A 23249-nucleotide genomic window follows, 5' to 3' on the forward strand; every position below is an offset into this window, starting at 1 on the left:
ATTAGCATGTTACCTGGCAACATTTTAACAATGTCGACCTAACTGTCGTGCTAAAGACTGCATCCCCTCAGAATAGACAAGCTGAAAAAACTTACTGTTGCATTAAGCAATTTTGGACTATAAATTTTGTAAATTAGTGGGAACAGGAATATATGTGTGTGAGATTAATAAAATTGTAAACCATGGCAACAGGTAATTAATAAAAAAAATATATATATACAGTCAGTTGCATAGATATTGGGACATTGACAGAATTTTCATATTTTGGCCTCTATTCACCACCACAATGGCTTTGAAATGAAACAAACAAGATGTGCTTTAACTGCAGACTTTCAGATTTAATTTGAGGGTAATTACATCCAAATCAGATGAACGGTGTAGGAATTACAACGGTTTCTATATGTGCCTCCCACTTTTTAAGGGGCCAAAAGTAATGGGACAAACTAAACAATCCTAAATCTAACTTTCACTTTTTAATACTTTGTTGCAAATCCTTTGCAGGCAATTACAGCCTGAAGTCTGGAACGCATAGACATCACCAGACGCTGGGTTTCATCCCTGGTGATGCTCTGCCAGGCCTCTACTGCAAATGTCTTTAGTTCCTGCTTGTTCTTAGGGCATTTTCCCGTCAGTTTTGTCTTCATCAAGTGAAATGCACGCTCAATCGGATTCAGGTCAGGGGATTGACTTGGCCATTGCATAACATTCCACTTTTTAGCCTTAAAAAACTATTTGGTTGCTTTTGCAGTATGCTTCGGGTCATTGTCCATCTGCACTGTGAAGCGCCGTCAAATGAGTTCTGAAGCATTTGACTGAATATAAGCATATAATATTGCCCGAAACACTTCAGAATTCATTCTGCTGCTTTTGTCAGCAGTCACATCATCAATAAATACAAGGAAACCAGTTCCATTGGCAGCCATACATGCCCATGCCGTGACACTTCCACCACCATGCTTCACTGATGAGGTGGTATGTTTTGGATCATGAGCAGTTCCTTTCCTTCTCCATACTCCTCTTCCCATCACTCTGGTACAAGTTGATCTTTGTCTCATCTGTCCATAGGATGTTGTTCCAGAACTGTAATGGCTTTTTTTAGATGTTGTTTGGCAAACTCTAATCTGGTCTTCCTGTTTTTGTGGTTCACCAATGGTTTACATCTTGTGGTGAACCCTCTATATCCACTCTTGTGAAGTCTTCTCTTGATTGTTGACTTTGACACATATACACCTACCTTCTGGAGAGTGTTCTTGATTTGGCCAACTATTGTGAAGGGGTTTTTCTTCACCAGGGAAATAATTCTTCTGTCATCCACCACAGTTGGTTTCCATGGTCTTCCGGGTCTTTTGGTGTTGCTGAGCTCTCCGGTACGTTCTTTCTTTTTAAGAATGTTCCAAACAGTTGATTTGGCCACACCTAATGTTTTTGCTATCTCTATGATGGGTTTGTTTTGATTTTTCAGCCTAATGATGGCTTGCTTCACTGATAGGGACAGCTCTTTGGATCTCATATTGAGAGTCGACAGCAACTGATTCCAAATGCAAATGTCACACCTATAATCAACTCCAGACCTTTTACCTGCTTAATTGATAATGAAATAACGAGGGAATAGCCCACACCTGTCCATGAAATAGCTTTTGAGTTGGTAGTCCCATTACTTTTGGCCCCTTAAAAAGTGGGAGGCACATATAGAAACCATTGTAATTCCTACACCGTTCATCTGATTTGGATGTAATTACCCTCAAATTAAATCTGAAAGTCTGCAGTTAAAGCACATCTTGTTTGTTTCATTTCAAAGCCATTGTGGTGGTGAATAGAGGCCAAAATATGAAAATTCTGTCAATGTCCCAATATTTATGCACCTGACTGTATATACATATACTGTATGTATGTATATATATATATATATATATATATATATATATATATATACTGTGTATGTATATATATATATATATTATATATAATTTTTCTTTCTGTAATATCCAATTGTGCCTTAAAATAAATGGTTTGTAATAAGTGTAAGAAAAGGACTACATGCATAACCATACATTTAGCAATGTTATGTCAGTTATCCTGTCCTCTAATTGCTGTGGTAAATGTGATTAATAATGATAGGTAAACTCATTATTGTAAAAGCTTAGCGAGGAGACTCAATTGTTTGTCTGTACTTTATACACTGAGGACAATGTCTCTGGGCTCTGATGGAGGTTGCACAACAAGCACCTGTCATATTACTGTACAATAATTGGCTTCTCATGCTGTGGTAGATGATTCCATGCTGATTACACATTATCTTGATAAATCCATACATGATGGAAACTGGTTGAAATCCATTTAAAATAAAAGTGAAGGGGAGTAGGAATTCTGTGGTGGACTACTGCAATGGCCCAACTCAAGTTGTAAAATGTATACTTTATTGGTGGCCATTACAGTTAATGGATATTACTAGTACAGGTAGTTTAATAAAAACAGAAAAATTGAGAAAAAAAAGACGTGAAAAAGTAGGAAAATTGTGACTTAAAATCTGTGTGCCTTGTTTCCAGCAATGTTCTTTAGCAAGTTTGTATTTAGCCTATGTTATAGTATAATATAACATTTGGGGGCATAGTCCAGTCAGCTGCCGGACTTTTCGCCGTCATCGCTAGTTTTCTAAGTGGAAAAGTATCGCGCTCGTCCCCACATATCCTCGTATTCAATTTCAAATCGGAACCCGGCGAAAAACGAAATGAGCAAAAAATGCTGTCATTTTTAGAGAAATCAGCCTGACACCCCCCAAAAGATGCTCTGACATGGGGGTTCACTATGGGTACCCCCGAATAGCCCTGCTGGGGGTATTTTCGGTGTTTAAATGGTGTCAATAGCTGTTATTTTGCATCCCTGGAAAAAGTGGTGAAGAATAGGATTTTGGCAGGTTTTTTTTTTGTAAAATATGTAGTCCCATCAAATTTGGGGTACCTGAAAATGCGTGCAAGCATATTTTAAAGTGGGTAATGTGAACTTTTATAAAATGTGAAAAATCCACCACCTGCAAACTCAAAAACACCTGGCACATACTTGGGGACCCGCCCCTGAGTCTATTTCACTAGATTAGAAGTTTGACCCACAACTGTTTTTTTTCGCCCCCAAAACGAAAGTAGTTTTTTGGGGTGTCCTGTAGTACTTCTAAAAAAATTTTTGACACAGAATACCTTTGGGGGACTGTCCAAGGGGTGCAGGGTGGTTTTTGGAAGTTTGTACCCCAAATCTGCACTTTTTTTTCTACACCTACTCATAGGTGAAAAGTTTTTGCTGCGAAAAGTCTCCGCAATTGAATACGGGGTTAGGTTGAAACCGGCGAAAATTACGTCATCGGCAAAAAAGTATTGCCGATAATGGCTTTTCGCCGGCAAATGAAAACGGCCCTAAGGGGTTTATGTATTAATAATCTCGGTACTGCCGCGTTTATTAACAATCCAACTCGCCGGGACTATTTTCATTTTTAATGCAAATATCCCAGCTATGTACTGCGCTTGTGGTAACCGCTGTCCCTGCGAGTTATATCCCCAGCATTTCTGAGAATGCACACAGCGTCAGCTTCCGCGGCCGGACAGGGGCTGCGAGCGAAAGATCTCTTTCCTGCCCCTGGAGACCCCAAAGACATACTGTAGTTTACACCATCTGAAGATGGTGTAAACTACTGGTTTTAAACGCCAAAAAGTTTTGCTTTTGGGAGTTTAGTACATAGCGGTCAGATTGTAGTCCCCATTGATAATAATGGATACTGCCATCTGAAGTGCTAATTAGCACTTTGCAGGAGATTTCTCTGAAATATCCTGCATTGTGCTATAAGTACATAGGATTGATACATACAATTATGCAGAAAATGCAGTTTCTGCATAATTTTATGTAATAAATGGCTTGATACATAGGCCCCTTAGTCACATTTTGTTAATACCAATTCTCTTTGATTCTTGTAGACAAGTTCTACTAGAAATCAATAATATAGAAAGTATGCATATTGAGATTACAATTGATCTGCAAGGCAGTTATCTTATTTGAGAAAAGGGAGTATTGCAATTATACCAGTCTCACCAAGAAACCTTACAATTTGTGTTTGTGTAAGATTAAAATGTACAACTTAAGGGTTAGTTTGAATCAGATTTCATGGTAATGAACAATAACCATGTGTCCATGCAACAACATCCATAACACACAGATATTGTATTGCAGTTTAATTAGAAATTCAATTTCTTCATGCATTTGTATCTCTCTGTAATAGTTAGTGCTTTCTCCTTTAGGGGCCCATGTATTAATAATAACGGCAATGCAACGATTATTATCAGTCCATATCATGAGACTTTTTCATTTTTGACTAAACTTTCCTGGCTGTGATTACTGCTTTCCCTGCAGGTTACATCCTGGGCACATCTATACGGCATTTCTCAAACTCTGGGTCATTATTTTAGCCAATAAAGAGATTTATATAAAGGAAAAACTATGCATTGGGAGCGATTAAATTCAGTGCGATGTTTAATAGCTCCAGGAAGGAGTTCCCAGAGCTATTCAAATGACCGCACTGTGCCCTGCAGTTAGTCAGGAGATGCCAGTTACACGCCTTAAGCCAGGTGTTTAGTTCCAGTAGCCGTCATTCTCTGTCTTCAGTGATGGCTGTGATGCTGTTGGTGCACGCGCTAATCCAGAAACCAGCATTGTGGTCCTAGTTTAGTTGGATTTCTGTTAGCACCTCAGGAGAGTGCGGGAAGTAATCCTCTAGTCTGGAGTTTACAGTGCGGTCAATTGAATAGCTCCAGGTTTGTCCTTCCTGGATCTATTCAGCATTGGCCTGATTTGAATCGCCCCAACTGACACATGCAGTGCATCCGGAAAATATTCACAGCGCTTCACTTTTTCCCCATTTTGTTATGTTACAGCCTTACTCCAAAATGGAATAAATTCATTTTTGTCCTCAAAATTCTACACACAAAACCCCATAATGACAAGGTGTAAAAAAAATTTTTGAGTTCTTTGCAAATTTAATAATTGCAAATGTGAGGAATGTTTAAACATGGAAATAGGCAAATCTAACCTTTTAAAAATGTCACTCCTTTAAAAAGCATGAACATACGAGTATAGTACTCTCCAATGCTGTCATGTAATTCATTTTATTAATAATGTTACACATAATGTGTACAGCAAAATAAAACCAATTTGAGAAGTTTTGAAATTCATGATATATATCAACTGTTCAGCACCAATCTGTACAAAGTACTGACAATGAAAAGTAAATGTGTACTGCAAATGTTATTGTTTCAACAAGTCTCCTTCATATGGATGAGGCTGTTTTCTAGCAGGTGCCAAATGGACAGTGTCTTGTAGCAGAAGCCACTTTCAAGTCTGGTAAATTGAATATATTCATCCAGGCCTTCTGCCATGTACGGAGGGGAATAGCAGCCAGCTACCTTATTAAACAGGTGGATAGATAGTAAACAGTTGTCAGAGTTGGTTAGATCATTGTGTTGGGTTTCCAGGATATTTCTGTTAGTAAATAAGAAATATGTACTTAGCACTGGGATTTCAGGGTTAAAGACCCAAACTGAACAATAAAAGTATTGGTGACAAAAAACCAAGAGCAGAACAATACAGGTTGAAGTAAACAAAGCAACCGAGTGGTATATTGGGTGCCAGAGCATAGACCATACATCTGTGGTCAGACAGGAGGATTAACATCTGCTAGGTTGTTCTTCTCTAGGCCAACTCATCATTTTCCTTGGGTTTCAGATTTGGCATTAAGTGACTATTTACTTAACACTTATTTTTACAGAATTTTGCCAGCTAGTAATTAATGCCTCCAAGTTTTGTTTTGTGTTTCACAGAATCAAAATATAAAAAGCAGAATCTAGACGTAGAGAGCACTGATTAATTATGAATCGCGGTGGCAGTGTTTCCGCAGCTCTTTGATTTCTCTTTTGGCACATTATGTAACAATAAATTAGAATAAAAATCAATTTAGCATTTCTGTTTGTCAGTCTATCTTTGTGCTCACTTTTGCATCTACTTATACAACTGCTTATTGCATGAGTAGTTATGAAATGTGTGTAAGTATGGAGGGGTTCCTTTGTTGGATAAGTGTGGGTTGTTCAACACAGATTACAAATTGAATGAGTTTTGTAAAGTTCAAGCATGTTACCATTTACAGTTACACCGAAGCCGTTGGAGGGATCTCATTAAAAGTAAAATTTTATGTGTAAGATAATGTGCGTATGTGTAAATATGTATTTTTATATGCACATGTGTATATATAGACATATATAGATATATAGCGCTATAGATATGTAATGCTGAGTACTCCTTGTGGTGCCATATAGAGGATAATTATATAATCATTCTTCGTTTATATGGCGCCACAACGGGTCCACAGCACTATGACGGCATTCACAGCAGTGCGATAAGAATGGTGCATGGTCCACAAGCAAAAGTATAGCAACACTCACCTCATCCCTCACAGACAAAGGCCGGGATGTACTAAGGTTGCGGTGACCATTCCTCCAGTCACCGCAACCTTACTAATCGCATATGTACTAACATATGCGATTAATATCGCAAATGATAGCTCTTGCAAGTCCATTGGCTTCTATAGGGTAACACCAGGTTTTTCTGGCGTTACACACTGCACCAATAAAAGTGCGGCCGAAGCTTAGTACATATGGAAATGCGGTAAAAACCCTAAAACTGTGTTTTTGCCGCATTTTACCTTTTAGTACGTATCGGCCAAAGTGTAAAACCAGCACTCACAGTTTCAGCAGATAATGGAAGGCTTTATTCAGTATAACATCATGATACATGCAGTGACAGAGGGCAGATGCCCAACAGCCATTTCAACTGATCACCAGGGGCCAATGCAAACACTAAAGAAATAAGCCAGGGTGTATAGCAAAAAAGCAGCTAAAACAAATCAATTACCACCAAATTGACCACAAGCTGGGAATGTCCAGCTAAGCCTGCCACAATGTCATATATAATATGCCCGGAACTCCAGTTAGAGTTGTTACTTTGCCCAGTTCCTCCACAGGGTATTTTCAGGAGTTTGATAGCAACACTGATGATGGTGCATCCCATCCTTAGTTCCTAATAACATATTTACTATTTTCTATGTGCAAAAATGGTTTGTATTCTGTTATTCATTGTTTTACCTGAGATAAATTGGTTTGCACTATGGCCCTGATTCAGTGCTGCACTTACTGCTTCTGGCAGCCCCATCCTCTCTGCGCAACGTAACTGTCATGTCCGCAACGTCATTACGCCATGCACTCGGGGCGGCACAGGGCCCTGTTACACCACTGCATGTATGTTGTGCTAAGTGCATTCTCTTCATGCTATTAACACTGTACACCAGTGATAGACAACATGATACACTTCGGGGACCGCATTGGGCGGCTCTCTAACCGTCAAAATGGCCGTACATTACATTTGATCTCAACAGCAACTTAATTAAATATATTTAAGGAAAGAGACACCTAATTGTAATATATTAACAGGCCTTTAAAATAAGTTTTACAAGCTATAAAAAACAAGTGTCACAACAAAGCAGGAAGGAGCTGGGGGTTGCAAATGAAGGTTTGGAGGGCTGTCCGTTGCCCATCGCTACTGTAAACAGTGAGAAAGAAGATTTAACTGAAATGTTGCCATCTTCCCTCCTTGCCTTCCTCTGCCATCATGTGGTTACTGAGGAACTTCCTGCCTGATTTGATCTGACTCATACCAGGATATACTATCCTTATGAAGGTGCTTGAGAGCTGAAACCATACGCTATTAATTGAGAAAAACTAAATTGCAGAGGTAGTCATTAACATACTGTAGCAATCTTACAGAGGGAAGACTAAAGGTGGGTACACATCAGACACATAGACGGATCGGGCCAACATATGGTCAAAATCACCTAATGTGTACCCACTATGTTGAGCCATGCACGCTCACGTTTTGGTCATCACTCGCATGGTCAGGTCGGCCCTACGTGCAGCTCAATCTGACAATGCGACTGACGACCACATGCAGGCTGGTGCCAACATATCTGGCGGTTGGGCACCGGATCGTGTAATGTGTGCCAACCTCCACGATATGTCGGATGTTGCCCATGCGGTCGTCCATCGCATCTCTGGGCACACACATCGTTTAGTTTGTACCCAGCTTAAGATCCAGAAAAATTACTTACAATTAGCTAAACCTGCTGATTAAAGAACATTCTATGGTATATCAGTAAGCATGCTGCGCTCAGGATTTGATCAAATGTTAACACATGTCTTTTTTCTGCTGAAATTAAGCATATTTACAAATTCACAAATGTTTATTTTATTTTTTTAATGCATTATAATTCACTTTTATTCCTATGCAAATGGAAGCCTCAAATTAGATTTTAATATTGGTATTTACTAATTCCATATATTTTAATGCTTTTCAATTTCTGTTTGTAAAAGTGCCCTTAGAAACTTACTATTAAAATGGTACAGAGTTAAGGATCAACTGTTTATTTAATGTAATATGTCCATTTAACAATATACTTCGTTGATGTAAGTTTCCATTCAATTGTAAATCCTATTTTAACGTAGCCAGCTCCATGTGGTGCTTGGAGATGTATGATGATCAGTAAAGCACACTCTCTCTCTTATGAATGAGATCAATACGTCTGAAGTGTAATGTAATCTGCTTTCATTTTCTATACCTCTTGTTATCTATTCCAAGCAATGCATTCACACATTCAGTACATTAACTCTAGGGCTAATTCCACATGAGTCATTTCATATGAGCCTTCCTTTTGTAGTGTTTGCTAGCATTCCTGCACACTAGCCCAGTACAGAAAACCACAGTAGTATATATGAAAAGCCTGCAGCATATCCACATTGGAAGGCAAGGAACTATTACAAAATAAAATATTAGGCCACTGTCTTCTATGATCCTCTTACTCTGTGTAGAGTCGTCATTGCCATGAATGGAAGACCTAATAATGTCTCCATGACCCCATACATACTTTTTATATTCTTCTTTTAATACATCCATTTTTTAGCAGAACCGGGTTGACGTTGAATATTTAAAAAATTCAAATGTAGTGAAAAAAGTTTATCCATATCTGACCAAATTGTATGTTTGTGCACAACCCATGTGTCACTTGCTGCCAGTTCATGGATTGATGGGTGGGCAGTAGGAGGATGCACAAGTAGAAAGGAGGGAAGGGAATTCAATGTAATGAGGGAAAACTGATTGGATCAGTTGATCTGTGGTCCCATACAATAAGGTATGTCCCAGTAGATGGGTCAGCCACTTGGTAGCATCTATCTTATATTGAACAGATTAAGATTATCTGCGGGCACATACAATAAGGTTTCCAGCTTTGATAAGGCGAGCCACTCAAAGAACCACTCCATTCATAACTAGGAAATAAAAAACAATGGGTTCTCCCACTTACTGGGTAAGCTGGTGAGGCAGGGGCGGATTGGGGAATGAAAGTGGCCCTGGGAAAAAACGTGAAAGCGGCCCTCAGCGCGCCGAAAAAGTGGGTGTGGCCTTGTGGAAAGGGGTGTGGCCTAAAGCGAAACACCATGCCTGCAAGTCACTCCCCCTGTTTCAGTCATAGTCATACTGGGGGCATGCCTACCGCTCCAGGAGCTGATAGACATGCCCACAGTCCCTCTCTCCAGTGAATAAGCACAGCGAACATGTGAATGAGCATTTTCTTACCTATATGATTTCTCTGCAATGGGGAATCTCTGAAGAAATTGATCCTCCCTGGACAGGCAGTGTCTTGAGTTGGTATTTGCTATTCATGCACGAGATCCCATGGTCTGGAAGCCGCCTGTATGTGTCCCAATAAAACCAATGTCATCATCATGCAACAGAGGTTCAACCAGATAATAAATGTGGGTTTACCATATCAAACAATTTTATATTAATAAAATACATTTGCTCCTTTGGTACCATTTGCATCAGTAATATGGTTTCATTAGAATTGTTATCTTACTGAAGATTACTGTGCCCCAGTGTTTTCTTCTAATAGTATCAGCAGTCCTACCATCCTATACTGTATGTGTGTCTCCAGCACCATCGCCTTAGTGTGTCTCCAGTCTATCCCCTCTCATGTGTTTCTTCAGCGCTATCTCCCTGCACCTCTCCAGTGCCACCCCCAATTCTCTCCGGCACCATCCACCCACCGCGCCATCCTGCGTCTCCTCAGTGGCGTCCTCCTGCCCTAGCACAGAATAGCCCTTATTTCTCACACACAGATCATCTCCCCTTAGCACAGAATACCCCCCTCCCCACAGACATCATCATTTCCCCCGCCCTTAGTATAGCAGACCCCCCCTCCCCCAGACAGATCATCTCCCCCACCCCTAGTGTAGCAGACCCCCATCCCCAGACAGATCATCTCCCCTGCCCTTAGTATAGCAGACACCCCGTCCCCCAGACAGACCATCTCCCCCACCCCTAAGGTAGCAGACCCCCATCCTCAGACAGATCATCATCTCCCCAGCCCTTAGTATAGCAGACCCCCCTCTCCCCCAGACAGATCATCTCCCACACCCCTAGTATAGCAGACCCCCTCCTCACAGACAGATCATCTCCCCCACCCTTAGTATAGCAGACCCCCCGTCCCCCAGACAGATCATCTCCCCCACCCCTAGTGTAGCAGACCCCCATCTACAGACAGATCATCATCTCCCCAGCCCTTAGTATAGCAGACCCCCCCTCCGCCAGACAGATCATCATCTCCCCCACCCCTAGTATAGCAGACCCCCTCCTCACAGACAGATCATCTCCCCCGCCCTTAGTATAGCAGACCCCCCCTTCCCCAGATAGATCATCATCTCCCCCACCCCTAGTATAGCAGACCCCCTTCCCAGACAGATCATCTCCCTCACCCCTAGTATAGCAGACCCCCCTTCCCACAGACAGATCATCTCCCCCGCCCTTAGTATAGCAGACCCGCCCCCCCTCCCCCAGACAGATCATCATCTCCCCGACCCATAGTATAGCAGAGCACCCCCTCCCCACAGACAGATCATCTCCCCCGCCCCTAATATAGCAGACCTCCCCTCCCCCAGACAGATCATCTCCCCCGCCCCTAACATATCAGACCCCTGACGTAGGCAATTCCAAAGAAGATCGTTGGTAAGGTAGGGACAGTTAGTACGGGCACAGGCGGACCACCATCTGGACCGGGCTCTGACCTTCCTCCCAATTAGTCACATAAGACTATAAACATCAATGTTATGTTTTATGTTATATGTTTATTATGCTTAATTTATTTACATAGCGCTCTTTCCTATTTTTATATCAGACCCCCCCTCCCCCACAGAAAGATCATCATCTCTCCAGCCCCACCCCTAGTATATCAGACCCACCCCTCCCCCACAGACAGATCACCACCCCCTAGACTGCAGCCAGACTCAATTGTCTCCTCTCCACTCTGCCCCCTCCCCAGGTTGTGAAATGAAACTTAAACATGACACTTCACAGCCTGGGGAGGGGAGAGTGGAGAGGATGTGATCATGCTGAAAGACTGCTCTGACTGGCCGGCGGCCCCCCATCCCCGCCACAACTTACCCTCACCGCGGCCACGCTGTCACCCGCGGTCCTGCGCCACTTCACCTCACTCCGGCGGTACGCTGGGTGGAGCCTTGATAGGATGCTGGCCGCTGGCCTCTCTTCTCGCGAGAGAGGCTAAGGCGCGGCCAGGCAGTACTGATAGGCAGCCAGGCTGCTTGTGTAAAACACACAGGAGCCGGCTGGGTGACGCGAATTGGGGTCGGGGCCTCAAATAACAAGCGGCCCCACAACCAATCAGCCCACTGGGATTTTCCCCGCAAAAAGTAATCTATTACTATTATAATAATAATCTATTATTATTATTATTGAGGTCTATTACTAATCTGCCGCTATAGGTATATTATTTATACTAAGGGACAAGTCAAGCAGCTGTCAAATAGGTTTGGGCTAAGAAAAATAATGTGTTTATATAGTTGCATTATCATGTAATGTATATGTGAAAATATGTAATCTGTGTAGAAATGTAACACTAAATTGAATGTGCTGTGTTTCTATTGGTCCCTAGCATGTTTCAATGAATAGCATACTTTACAGCAAATAAAACATTACCTTATCTGGTTAGGCAGAAGTAAGCCCCTGGGCCATGAACTGGAAAGCCTGGCATAGATGTGATAGATCTAGTCTGTTTTGTATATCTGCTGCTCATCAAGGATTGAACATGCTAAAAACTGAGTTGACAGATGGACATGCATCAAAGTGTAGAGGGATCCTGAGGTGACTCATAATGTCCTATGGTCAGAAGTTCAGTGCAGTTGTGTGGAAGATTTGATCTGTTGCAATCTGTCATAGTTTTATTTTTATCGCGTCACACAGCAGATGGCAATTGGAACAACTCATTCATAACATTTCATTCACAAAAGGGATTATTGGCTTTTCAAATTCTTTCCAAAGTCTTTAACTAAATCCTTCTATTTTTTATTACCTAAAATTGGAACAGTTTCCATGCTGACCTTAACGAACCTTTTTGTACTAATATTGACACTATATCTTCACTACTAGGAATAGTGTAATGAAGGAAATCTTTCTAATGAAACTGCATTATTCTTATTACAATGTTGTGTTTTCCTGGGTGCTGGGTTCACTGTTCTTAAGATGGGTACACACTACACAATATGTCATGCAATCAGGGTACCTGCGACTGCTCTGCACGACCCAATCTGTCGTTCATCACTGCATCCCATTTAATGTGCTGCATGTCAGATGGCATGATATGATGTCCCCCCACCACCCCCGAACACAGTATGTCATGTCATGGTACAGCGGATCATATAGTGCAGTGGTGGCGAACTCTGGCACTCCAGCTGCTGTGGGACTACATATCCCAGCATGCCCTGCCACAGTTTTGCTAAAACTGTGCTCTATTAAATGTAATATCGTGATTAAACCTTGGTACAATCCTGCATATACCTTCTAAAATTGTCGCTATTTAGCGTAATGAGTCACACAGTAAATAAATGCTTTCAGACTTTGAATGTGTTTCCAACGCACAAAAGGTTATTATTCAACATAAAAACAGTAGGTTACACGTTGTGATCTAAAGACAATTTAGCGCAAATAAATCATACAGCCCCAAGGTACAGTTGTTATATACGCACGCGCTCTGGCCCAGATACCGGCATCTGCAAGAAACCTCCTTCAACAGCATCAGCAAGAAGACTCCCTACTGGGGTCAGAGAGTGCACTTATATACCCTTGCAGGGATTTGGAAATACAATAGATAAGTTTGGCATGATTCCATTGGTTCTTCTTAAAGGTGTCTTGGTTACAGGGTCGTTTATTGGACAATTTCAAATAGACACAACGGCCTCCAACCGCCCTTTGTATCCTTTTTCCCCCTGCATGCAAATCTAAGCTGCTAACATTACAGAGTACATTTTTAATGTTTTAACTCTATAGTCCATAGTTTGCAGACGCAGGTTCCGATCTTCTCACCGATGGTACCGGGAATCTGTGGAGACACAGTGGATCAGTACAACACCAGACACGGTCTGCTTACCATGTACTAAACCTTAGATATCAAATAACCTTTATTACACAACATTAATAATCCCTGAATAAACCTTGAATATTACACTTTAGTACTAGGGAACCTTTCATGTAATTTGTGTATGTGTAAGTGAATATTGCATAAAGTTGCTAATATGCGTGGTGCATTTATTTGTAGAGTGAAACAGCGCAACTGTGCGTAATGTGCGGTGTTTATGCATGTGCATTTATCTATGATGGATTTACTATATATATATATATATATATATATATATATACATACACATACATACACATATATACATATATCATACCCCTCCAACATATGTTTTTTGAAACTACAATGCAAGGTGTTATGAGCAGTGAGTTTCACTCTCAAACAGGGTGGAGACCCCCAGCTGACTGCTGGTGCCATCCTGTCTGACAGTGAATTCAAAGGTTTTCTTCTGCCTATTTAGGATACCTGTGTCAGTTCTTTTCAAGCAGATTTCTTACCATTGTTCATTCAGACAAATTCAATTGTGCAGATCAGTGTCTGGCATACTTGCCTACCCTCCCGATTTGGTCGGGAGCCTCCCGAAAATCGGGTGCCGCTCCCGACCTCCCGGGAAAGCAGGCAAGCCTCCCGCGATCAGCGACACGTCCACCCCCCCCTGCACTTACTATAAAGATCCCGGCAGCGGAGTGGCCAGTGACGCGATTCGCGCTGAATCACGTCATCACGGCCCACACCCCTGCCTCACAATGCCTTTAAAACCGGCACTTTAAAGAGGGGGCGGAGCTGCGATGACATGATCGCTATGACACGCCCCCATGCTCTGCCCCAAAATGCACGTCACCGCCGGGCCACGCCCCCTTTTCGCCACGACCCGCCCCCCGCCGAGAAAGCCCGACAGCTCCCTCCCGGAAGGAGGGAGTGAAACGTCGGCATGTATGGTGTCTGGGCCATATTTCAATTGCCACAGCTACACCTGTCCACATGTGGGGTCTCTCCATTTACAGTCAGGTGCATAAATATTGGGACATTGAGAGAATTTTCATATTTTGGCCTCTATTCACCACCACAATGGCTTTGAAATGAAACAAACAAGATGTGCTTTAACTTCAGACTTTCAGATTTAATTTGAGGGTAATTACATCCAAATCAGGTGAACGGCGTAGGAATTACAACGGTTTCTATATGTGCCTCCCATTTTTTAAGGGGCCAAAAGTAATGGGACTATCAACTCAAAAGCTATTTCATGGACAGGTGTGGGCTATTCCCTCATTATTTAATTATCAATTAAGCAGGTAAAAGGTCTGGAGTTGATTCTAGATGTGACATTTGCATTTGGAATCAGTTGCTGTCGACTCTCAATATGAGATCCAAAGAGCTGTCACTATCAGTGAAGCAAGCCATCATTAGGCTGAAAAATCAAAACAAACCCATCAGAGAGATAGCAAAAACATTAGGTGTGGCCAATTCAACTGTTTGGAACAGAAAGAGCGCATCGGAGAGCTCAGCAACACCAAAAGACCAGGAAGACCGCGGAAAACAACTGTGGTGGATGACAGAAGAATTATTTCCCTGGTGAAGAAAAACCCCTTCACAACAGTTGGCCAAATCAAGAACACTCTCCAGGAGGTAGGTGTATATGTGTCAAAGTCAACAATCAAGAGAAGACTTCACAAGAGTGAATATAGAGGATTCACCACAAGATGTAAACCATTGGTGAGCAACAAAAACAGGAAGACCAGATTAGAGTTTGCCAAACAACATCTAAAAAAGCCATTACAGTTCTGGAACAACATCCTATTGACAGATTATACAAAGATCAACTTGTACCAGAGTGATGAGAAGAGAAGAGTATGGAGAAGGAAAGGAACTGCTCATGATCCAAAACATACCACCTCATCAGTGAAGCATGGTGGTGGTAGTGTTATGGCGTGGGCATGTATGGCTGCCAATGGAACTGGTTCCCTTGTATTTATTGATGATGTGACTGCTGACAAAAGCAGCAGAATGAATTCTGAAGTGTTTTGGGCAATATTATATGCTCATATTCAGTCAAATGCTTCAGAACTCATTGGACGGTGCTTCACAGTGCAGATGGACAATGACCCGAAGCATACTGCAAAGCAACCAAATAGTTTTTTAAGGCTAAAAAGTGGAATGTTATGCAATGGCCAAGTCAATCCCCTGACCTGAATCCGATTGAGCATGCACTTCACTTGATGAAGACAAAACTGATGGGAAAATGCCCCAAGAACAAGCAGGACTTGAAGACATTTGCAGTAGAGGCCTGGCAGAGCATCACCAGGGATGAAACCCAGCGTCTGGTGATGTCTATGCGTTCCAGACTTCAGGCTGTAATTGCCTGCAAAGGATTTGCAACAAAGTATTAAAAAGTGAAAGTTAGATTTAGGATTGTTTAGTTTGTCCCATTACTTTTGGCCCCTTAAAAAGTGGGAGGCTCATATAGAAACCGTTGTAATTCCTACACCGTTCACCTGATTTGGATGTAATTACCCTCAAATTAAATCTGAAAGTCTGCAGTCAAAGCACATCTTGTTTGTTTCATTTCAAAGCCATTGTGGTGGTGAAATCTGAAAATTCTGTCAATGTCCCAATATTTATGCACCTGACTGTACATGCAAAAACACCCACAGTATCCTGGTGTATTGTTTTTCTAATTACTTTTATCAGGAAGTTGTTTTACCAAACCCTGCGTGAATACTGTGTTTTTTATGGTATTTTTTATGCAAGGTTGTCCTTAGAATGGGGTTGTATACATCAGGGTATGGTTTCTGAAAGGATTATTAAAACATCGCCATATGTACTTAGCTCGTGAGTTGTAACTTAAAATGGCACTGGGTGATCAGTCGCAAAAACAGATTCTATCTCAGCCGATTATCCGGCTTTGACATAAATCTCCCCCTAAGACTAAATTGAAAATACTTGTCAAAATTAACACTGGTTCCATGGGATCCTTTGTCCAATTGGTCCTGTCTGTCATATTTTATGTTTTCAAATCTCCAATATGCCATGTAATTCGCAATGCCAAACTAATCTGTATCCTTTACTAGGGGAAGAGGCTGTCTCACGCTCTATATATAGTGGTGCCCCCTTACAGCATCAGCTGAGTGTGTACTCTTGCTAAAACGCTGACCGATTCTGAGTTGGGAGCAAAAGAAAAAACATCAAGTAACTTTGCACTTGGAACAAACTATGTGGCAATGCAAGGGGCAGCTTTATATGGGCACTGCAATTTAGATTTGAGTTTGGAAACACCCTACTCAAATATAAATCCCTATGCACATTTGAAATCTCCCCCGCCTGCAGTGCAGCATGGTTTTATCAAGGTGCAAAGGGCCTGATTCAGAGTTGGACGTTGTTGTACAGCTGCAGGTAAGCAGTAGTGCAATACCATACAGCTAATATGCTAATGCTGCAGGAGGCATCTGAGTTAAAAAGATGCGTCCTGCCGGGATCGCAGAGCCGAGTGCTGGGTCCTAAGACACCGCATCCGATCATCTGTGAGACCATCGGCCACACTGAGGTTACTCAGATTGGCCCTTGCAGCTCCGTAGCCAAGGCCAGGAAGTCTGCGTCAGAAGATGCAGACCCTGGTCCCAGAACTCCGAGAAAATGGGAGATATTTTCCAGAAGGGAGGCCGGCACCTCCCCCTAGGGTTGCGCACCTCACCCCCAAATGGCTACCCATAGGTGATGTAAGCAAGCCATCAGGTTTGCTTACATCTCTGATTTAGGCCCAAAGTTACTTGCTTTTTTTTTCTGCTGCTTCCAACTCAGAATCAGCCCCTATATGAACAAGAAAAAAAGAAGAAAAAAAAAAGGCTGCATATCGGGGCAGTTTAAATGTAATGGCTCATGCTCAGGCTGTTAAGTTTCTGTATTTAGTAGCACCCAAAAGAGATGCCCTGCATAAGAAACATTTAACGCCCTAAATAACCGTTCCTCACACTAAAATTGGTATTAACACACATAAGGGAGAGTAGTTTTACTGAATAATTTCACTGCTGTTGGGTAGGTCTTAGTACCCATGTCCTTCTGATATTGCCTGCTTTGTGTTTCGTTAGACTCTAGCAGACATAACGGATACAATGTATTGCAGTAGTTTTCCAGCCAACCAATGGTGCTGGAAGAATGTCCATTGTCGTGTACCTGCCCATTGTCTATACCTGCTGGACAGGTATAGCAATATCAAGTTATTGTTTCTTTGGTCACAGCTATCAATCCATGTAAAGATGATCATTATTAGGCTATGTTAGTTTGTGCCCTGTTGATCAATGAAATAATGTGGTAGAATAATATATTAACCGCCATAACTGAATGTGGCTTACATACAATTATGGTGGTGAGTCGTGACATATCTCATTTGCACTATTCAATTGTTGTGCTGATCAGACACGAGTAATTGGGCGCCCATTATCTTATTGCGCATGTCACACCCACATACACCAGGTTTAGACACGTAAAGCAACTAAACCCATCTAAACTATTAGGTGCAATGCTTAAAATGCAGCTTGGGCACCCAAAAGCTGGACTTTTCACACATTTCTGCCTAGTACCTCAGGAGAGTGCTAGCAGAGATGAGTGCCCGATCGCCACAACATTTGAATAGCTCCATAGGATGCCAAAGAGCAATTGAACTGCCCTCATTGAGTATTTTATCACATATGGAGGTCTATTCATAGAGAAGAGAAAATTCCTGTTTTACTGTAAACAGGTATTTCTCTGCCTTCGGCTGTTCAAAGAGAGGGTTTAACATGGAGAAGAAACATGTTATATTTAACATACTTAAGTATGGTGACTGTGATTCATGAAGGCAGTGAAAACCTGTTGGTGTGGTTATTTTATTGCTAACAGATTTTCTGTTTTAGAACGACAATCTGATCATTTGTAAGATAACGCAAGGAAAGTGTAGACTTGCCTCTCCTTGCTGGTGTTCCCTCGTGATGGCTTCGCGCCCTGGTCTCCCATTAGCATCCGCTGCGGCTTGTCATCTGTCATTAGCTGCAGGCTTGCTTGACAACCTTCAACAGATTGCGCATGCTACTGGGCAAGTAGAAAAAACGGCACATGCACAGACTATAGATACTACAATATACAAAACAAAATACTAACCGAGCAGGAGATCGTAGCACAGCCCATTAAGGGTAAACTTCGCTATACCAGCTGCTGTACATGAATTTCTACTAAACAATCAGGCATAACAGAACGATAAGGAATGTTAAGAAAACAAAAACCTGCCACCATGTACATGAATAAACCCATGGTGTGCATACATTTTTTTTTTCTATTTATTTCAACACGGTGGAACATGAATCTTTTTTATTTATTTCCCTACTTAAGATTTTATTTTAACCTTGAATGTTGAATGTCTGCCCTATTGCACAATTACTTTTTTGCCGGTTCAGAACAAGTAGTCATTTTAAGATTAGAGCTACAAGTTGCCTATGCGGTGAAGTGCAGTCTGGAACACACAAAGGGGAGCGCCTCCCAGTGTAATGCTTTGTTTCCTTGTGAAAGGAGAGACTTTCTTGACATTTGAGTTCTAGTTAGTCCTGTACCGAAAGTGATTATTTTGTCCCTGTTTAGAAATAATGACTGTGTAATATGGTGTTGGTGTGTTTACCAAGCTGTCAGTGTGCAAGCTGATTTAGAAAAGTTGGGTGACTGGCGCTAACCTTTTTTGTTTTCTTACTTTTTTTTTTTCCTATGAACAATGAAGACACTTTCATCGTCTGCATAAAGAAGTTACATTTGCATTTACTAAAGAACTTATTGATGAGGAGGGAACAATTTTTGCAGTGGGTGAAGTTTTTAATATTTTGTACGTAATTATAATCCCAAGGCTGTCCTGGTGATGGGTTCATCTTGCTGATGGGCAAATTACCTTTGCAGTTGTAGATTAATAAAGTTTTCAAAACAAAATATTAACCTCCATTTTGCATTTTATTTGTCTGCAAACATTTGCACATGTTATATACAGAATTTCATACCCCAAAATACCACCCAGCTGAGACATTCGCCTATCAGCATCCCTACTCATGATTTTGGGGGGAGATTTCCCAGATCTCAGGAGAATAGTCAACCGTCCCGGATGACTACATAAATGATATATTTGTACATATGAATGTGTGCGGTGATGTATGGCTTGTTTCATGACTCATTTTGGAAGTGTTATTCACATCATTACATTTCATAACATAACGGTCAATGAGAGCAAAAGACACCTGTATATGAGGAGCAATTTGTGAAGTTTGAAACTGAAACTTGGTTACTAGAAGGGTTACTTTACCCCTCTTGGTAAAATAAAAAATAATTAGACACTACAGACTTGTGTGTCCTTATGATTCTAGTTGGTTATAAAAAAATAGGCTTCTTGTGTCCCTGCATTTTACAGTAAGGGGATACATTATTGTAATATCAACTATAATATAAACTCCGGCAATAGACTACACTTCTGCCGTCAGAATTGGTTAATTGGATTTTAGGTACTTTTGAGGGTATCTATAATACGGTTTATGAATTGCACAAGGTACACTACATCATTTACCTGTGCAGTCCATTGAGGATTAGTATGAAGATTCTTGATCACATTTGTGTTATAAACTTTCAAGCAACAAATACTGTGATCAATATTTATTTCTCCATAGGAGCATCATGATGACTTCTAATTTGTGTCTTATGAGCTCCTAATATTCTTTGTTACATTAGTTTATTAGTAGAGCAGACTTCTTAAAACGTTGCCTGCATGATTACTAACCATTTATTGTAAAATGTATTACTTTCATATGCATCTATGCTTTATATATTTTTGCTGCATTTGAATGTAACATTGTGCCTCCAATTTGTAATGTGCTACATATGTAAAGGTAGACCGTTTACCAATATAATTTGTTTTTATTTTCTTCTCGGCACAGATCACCAGAAATTGGAACGTGAAGCAAGAATCTGTCGCCTACTGAAGCATCCTAATATTGGTAAGTCCATCCATTTACTGTATCGGTGATTTGAATTTTCAATTATGTTTTAAGTTGTTTAGAGATTAGTAGTTTTTTATTGACTTGAACAATCCAATTAAATGTAAATCAAGAATAATGTATTGTAGTAAACTACTGTAATAATTTAAATATGAATAAAGTGCCACAAAACATAACCTAATCAGGATTTATTGTTTAATGCTTTTTGTAAACTTCAAAAATATAAAGTTTCCAAAAAAGGCAAATCTCAGGTTACACTATGCCCTTGTCATCTAGCAGATCACAGGATGTCACGCTTTCAGTGAGTCATTTTACCTTGCACAAAAAACACATGAAAAATACCCATTTCTACATCCTTTAATATATGATTACATGTAGCGTAAGCTTCAATATATTTGTATATTTTATGAATAACTGTTTTGTTGAAAATAATTTGCTTTTAAGAACTTTATTGATTATCACAAGCATCCCTTCTATGCAGCATGGTAATATATGTGCCCATTTGCAAATAGTGTATCAAAGTGCTGTTGTTTATATTAAAGGGCTTGTACAACTATTGAATTTTTACCGACAATCTGGATTCTGACGGTCAGAATCCCTATGCCAGGATCCCGACAGGGTTAACATGCCGACACTTGTTGGTCGGTATGCTAACCCGCCCCCTCTCCCTACCCTAACCCTCCATCTTTGGTGCCTAACCCTAACCTCCCCTCCTAGTGCCTGAACCTAACCTCCCCCTACCCGCACCCTAAACCTAACCCCCCTTAGTGCCTAACCCTCCCCCTAGTGGCTAAACCTAATCCTCCCCCCCAACCACGCTACTTACTTTCGGCATCTCGATGTCCCGCCCGCATCTGTTTGCCACTGTTTCTACCATTTGGTTTATTCAATTGGGTATATACCCACACCATAGAAAGCCTAAATATTACTTGCTTTTCAAAAGTCTAGCTTTTCTAGTTACGTGCTCTGAAGAGCTGTGAGAAGCTGATTGGTTGCTAGGGGAAACTTCCCCACTGGTCCACTTATTCACTCCTTTCACTGCTTAATACATCAACCCCTTGGTGCTTCAGGTGCTTCCTAAACATTGGCGCACTAGGCACTGACCCATCAAGGCATGGACTCCACCAGGCTTCTGAAGGTGTCCTGTAGTAAATTACACCAAGACGCTAGTAGTAGGTCCTTTTAAGACCCGTAACTTGCAAGGTGGGGCCTCCATGGCAATTGTTTTTCAAGCACATGCCACAGATGCTCAATCAGATTGAGATCTGGGGAATATGGAGGCTATCTCAACACCTGGAGCTTATCATGTTCCTCAAACCATTCCTGAACAGTTTTTGCAGTGCGACAGGATGCATTATCCTGCTGAAAGAGGCCCCTGCCATCAGGAAATACTGTTGCCATGAAAGGTATACTTGGTCTGTAACAGTGTTTATGTAGGTGGTACTTATCAAAGTAACATCCTTATGAACTCCAAGCAAAACATTTTCCAGAGCATCACATTGCCTCCGCCGGCTTGCCTTCTTCCCATAGTGTATCCTGGTGCCATCTCTTCCCCAGGTAAAGCTAATGTAAAAGAAAATGTGATTCATCAGACCAGGTCACTTTCTTCCATTGCTTCCCGGTCCAGTTTTGATGCCCACATGCCTATTGTAGGCTCTTTCAGTGCACTCTGACTGCTCTGTGGCTACTCAGCTCTATATGCAGCAAGCTGTGCGATGCACTGAGTTCTGACACCTGTCTATCACAGCCAGCATTAACTTTTGTAGCTCTTCTGTGGGACTGGACCAAACCAGGCTATCCCCACACACATCAATGAGCCTTGAGTACTCATGGCCCTGATGCTGGTTCATGGACCAATTTTTTGCAGGTACTAACTACTGCATATAAGGAACAGGATATAGTTAATTTACCAGCGGCCGGGATGTTGGCCATCGGAATCCCAACTCGGGATTAAATATAGGCGTCGAAAGCCCGACGCATATCTATAGCCGGACGCCGATGTCTCGACAGCCTCCATCCCAAACAAAGGTAAGCAGGGCATGTTAGTTGTTAGCCATGGGGAAGAGAGGATTTAGCTTTAGGGACCTCCTAAGAGGGTTAGGGTTAGGCTACGGGAAGGGGGGGTTCGGGTTAGGCACCAACGAGGGGAGGTTAGGGTACTTGCCTCCCCTGTCGGAATCTCTATCCATCAGGATACCGCTGGTATTTCATACCCAACCCATTGGGAACACCCCACTAGACTTACTGTTTTAGAGATTCTCTTAGTCGTCTAGCAATCACAATTTGGCCATTGTCAAAGTCCCTCAGATCCTTACTCTTGCCAGTTTTTCCTGCTACTAACACATCAACTTCAAGAACTTAGTGTTCACTTGATGCCTAATTCCCACCCCTTGACAAGTGCTATTGTAACAATATAATCAATGTTATTCACATTATCTGTCAGAGATCTTAATGTTATGGCTGATCGCTATATATATAGTACATTAGTAGCAAGTAGGATCACAAACCTCATGAAAAGAGTACACCCCCAAAAACGGCATTCCGACTGTCTAATCCCGGCAAGGGTCTAATGACAGGCGTCGAAATCCCAACGCCTGTCATTTTACCTACACCGGGAGCCCGACGCCCGTCACCCCGATCGAAGGTAAGCCGGGCGCGGACAGCCATGGGTGGGGAGGGTTAGGTTAGGGGCCCCC

The 23249-nt window shown here is 41.6% G+C and overlaps 1 protein-coding gene across 22 annotated transcripts in view; it reads left to right on the forward strand.

Moving 5' to 3' along the window:
- Positions 1–23249, forward strand: part of CAMK2D (calcium/calmodulin dependent protein kinase II delta) — a 286873-nt gene that overhangs the window by 65395 nt on the left and 198229 nt on the right. For all 22 annotated transcript variants that reach the window (XM_088448303.1, XM_088448282.1, XM_088448294.1 and 19 more), the window contains exon 3: positions 20494–20553. In XM_088448303.1, the coding sequence (XP_088304429.1) occupies positions 20494–20553 (60 nt within the window). The remainder of the gene's footprint in view (positions 1–20493; positions 20554–23249) is intronic.

Source organism: Taudactylus pleione, unplaced genomic scaffold, assembly GCF_031769625.1.
Source record: "Taudactylus pleione unplaced genomic scaffold, aTauple2 ptg000454l, whole genome shotgun sequence".
NCBI lineage: Eukaryota > Metazoa > Chordata > Amphibia > Anura > Myobatrachidae > Taudactylus > Taudactylus pleione.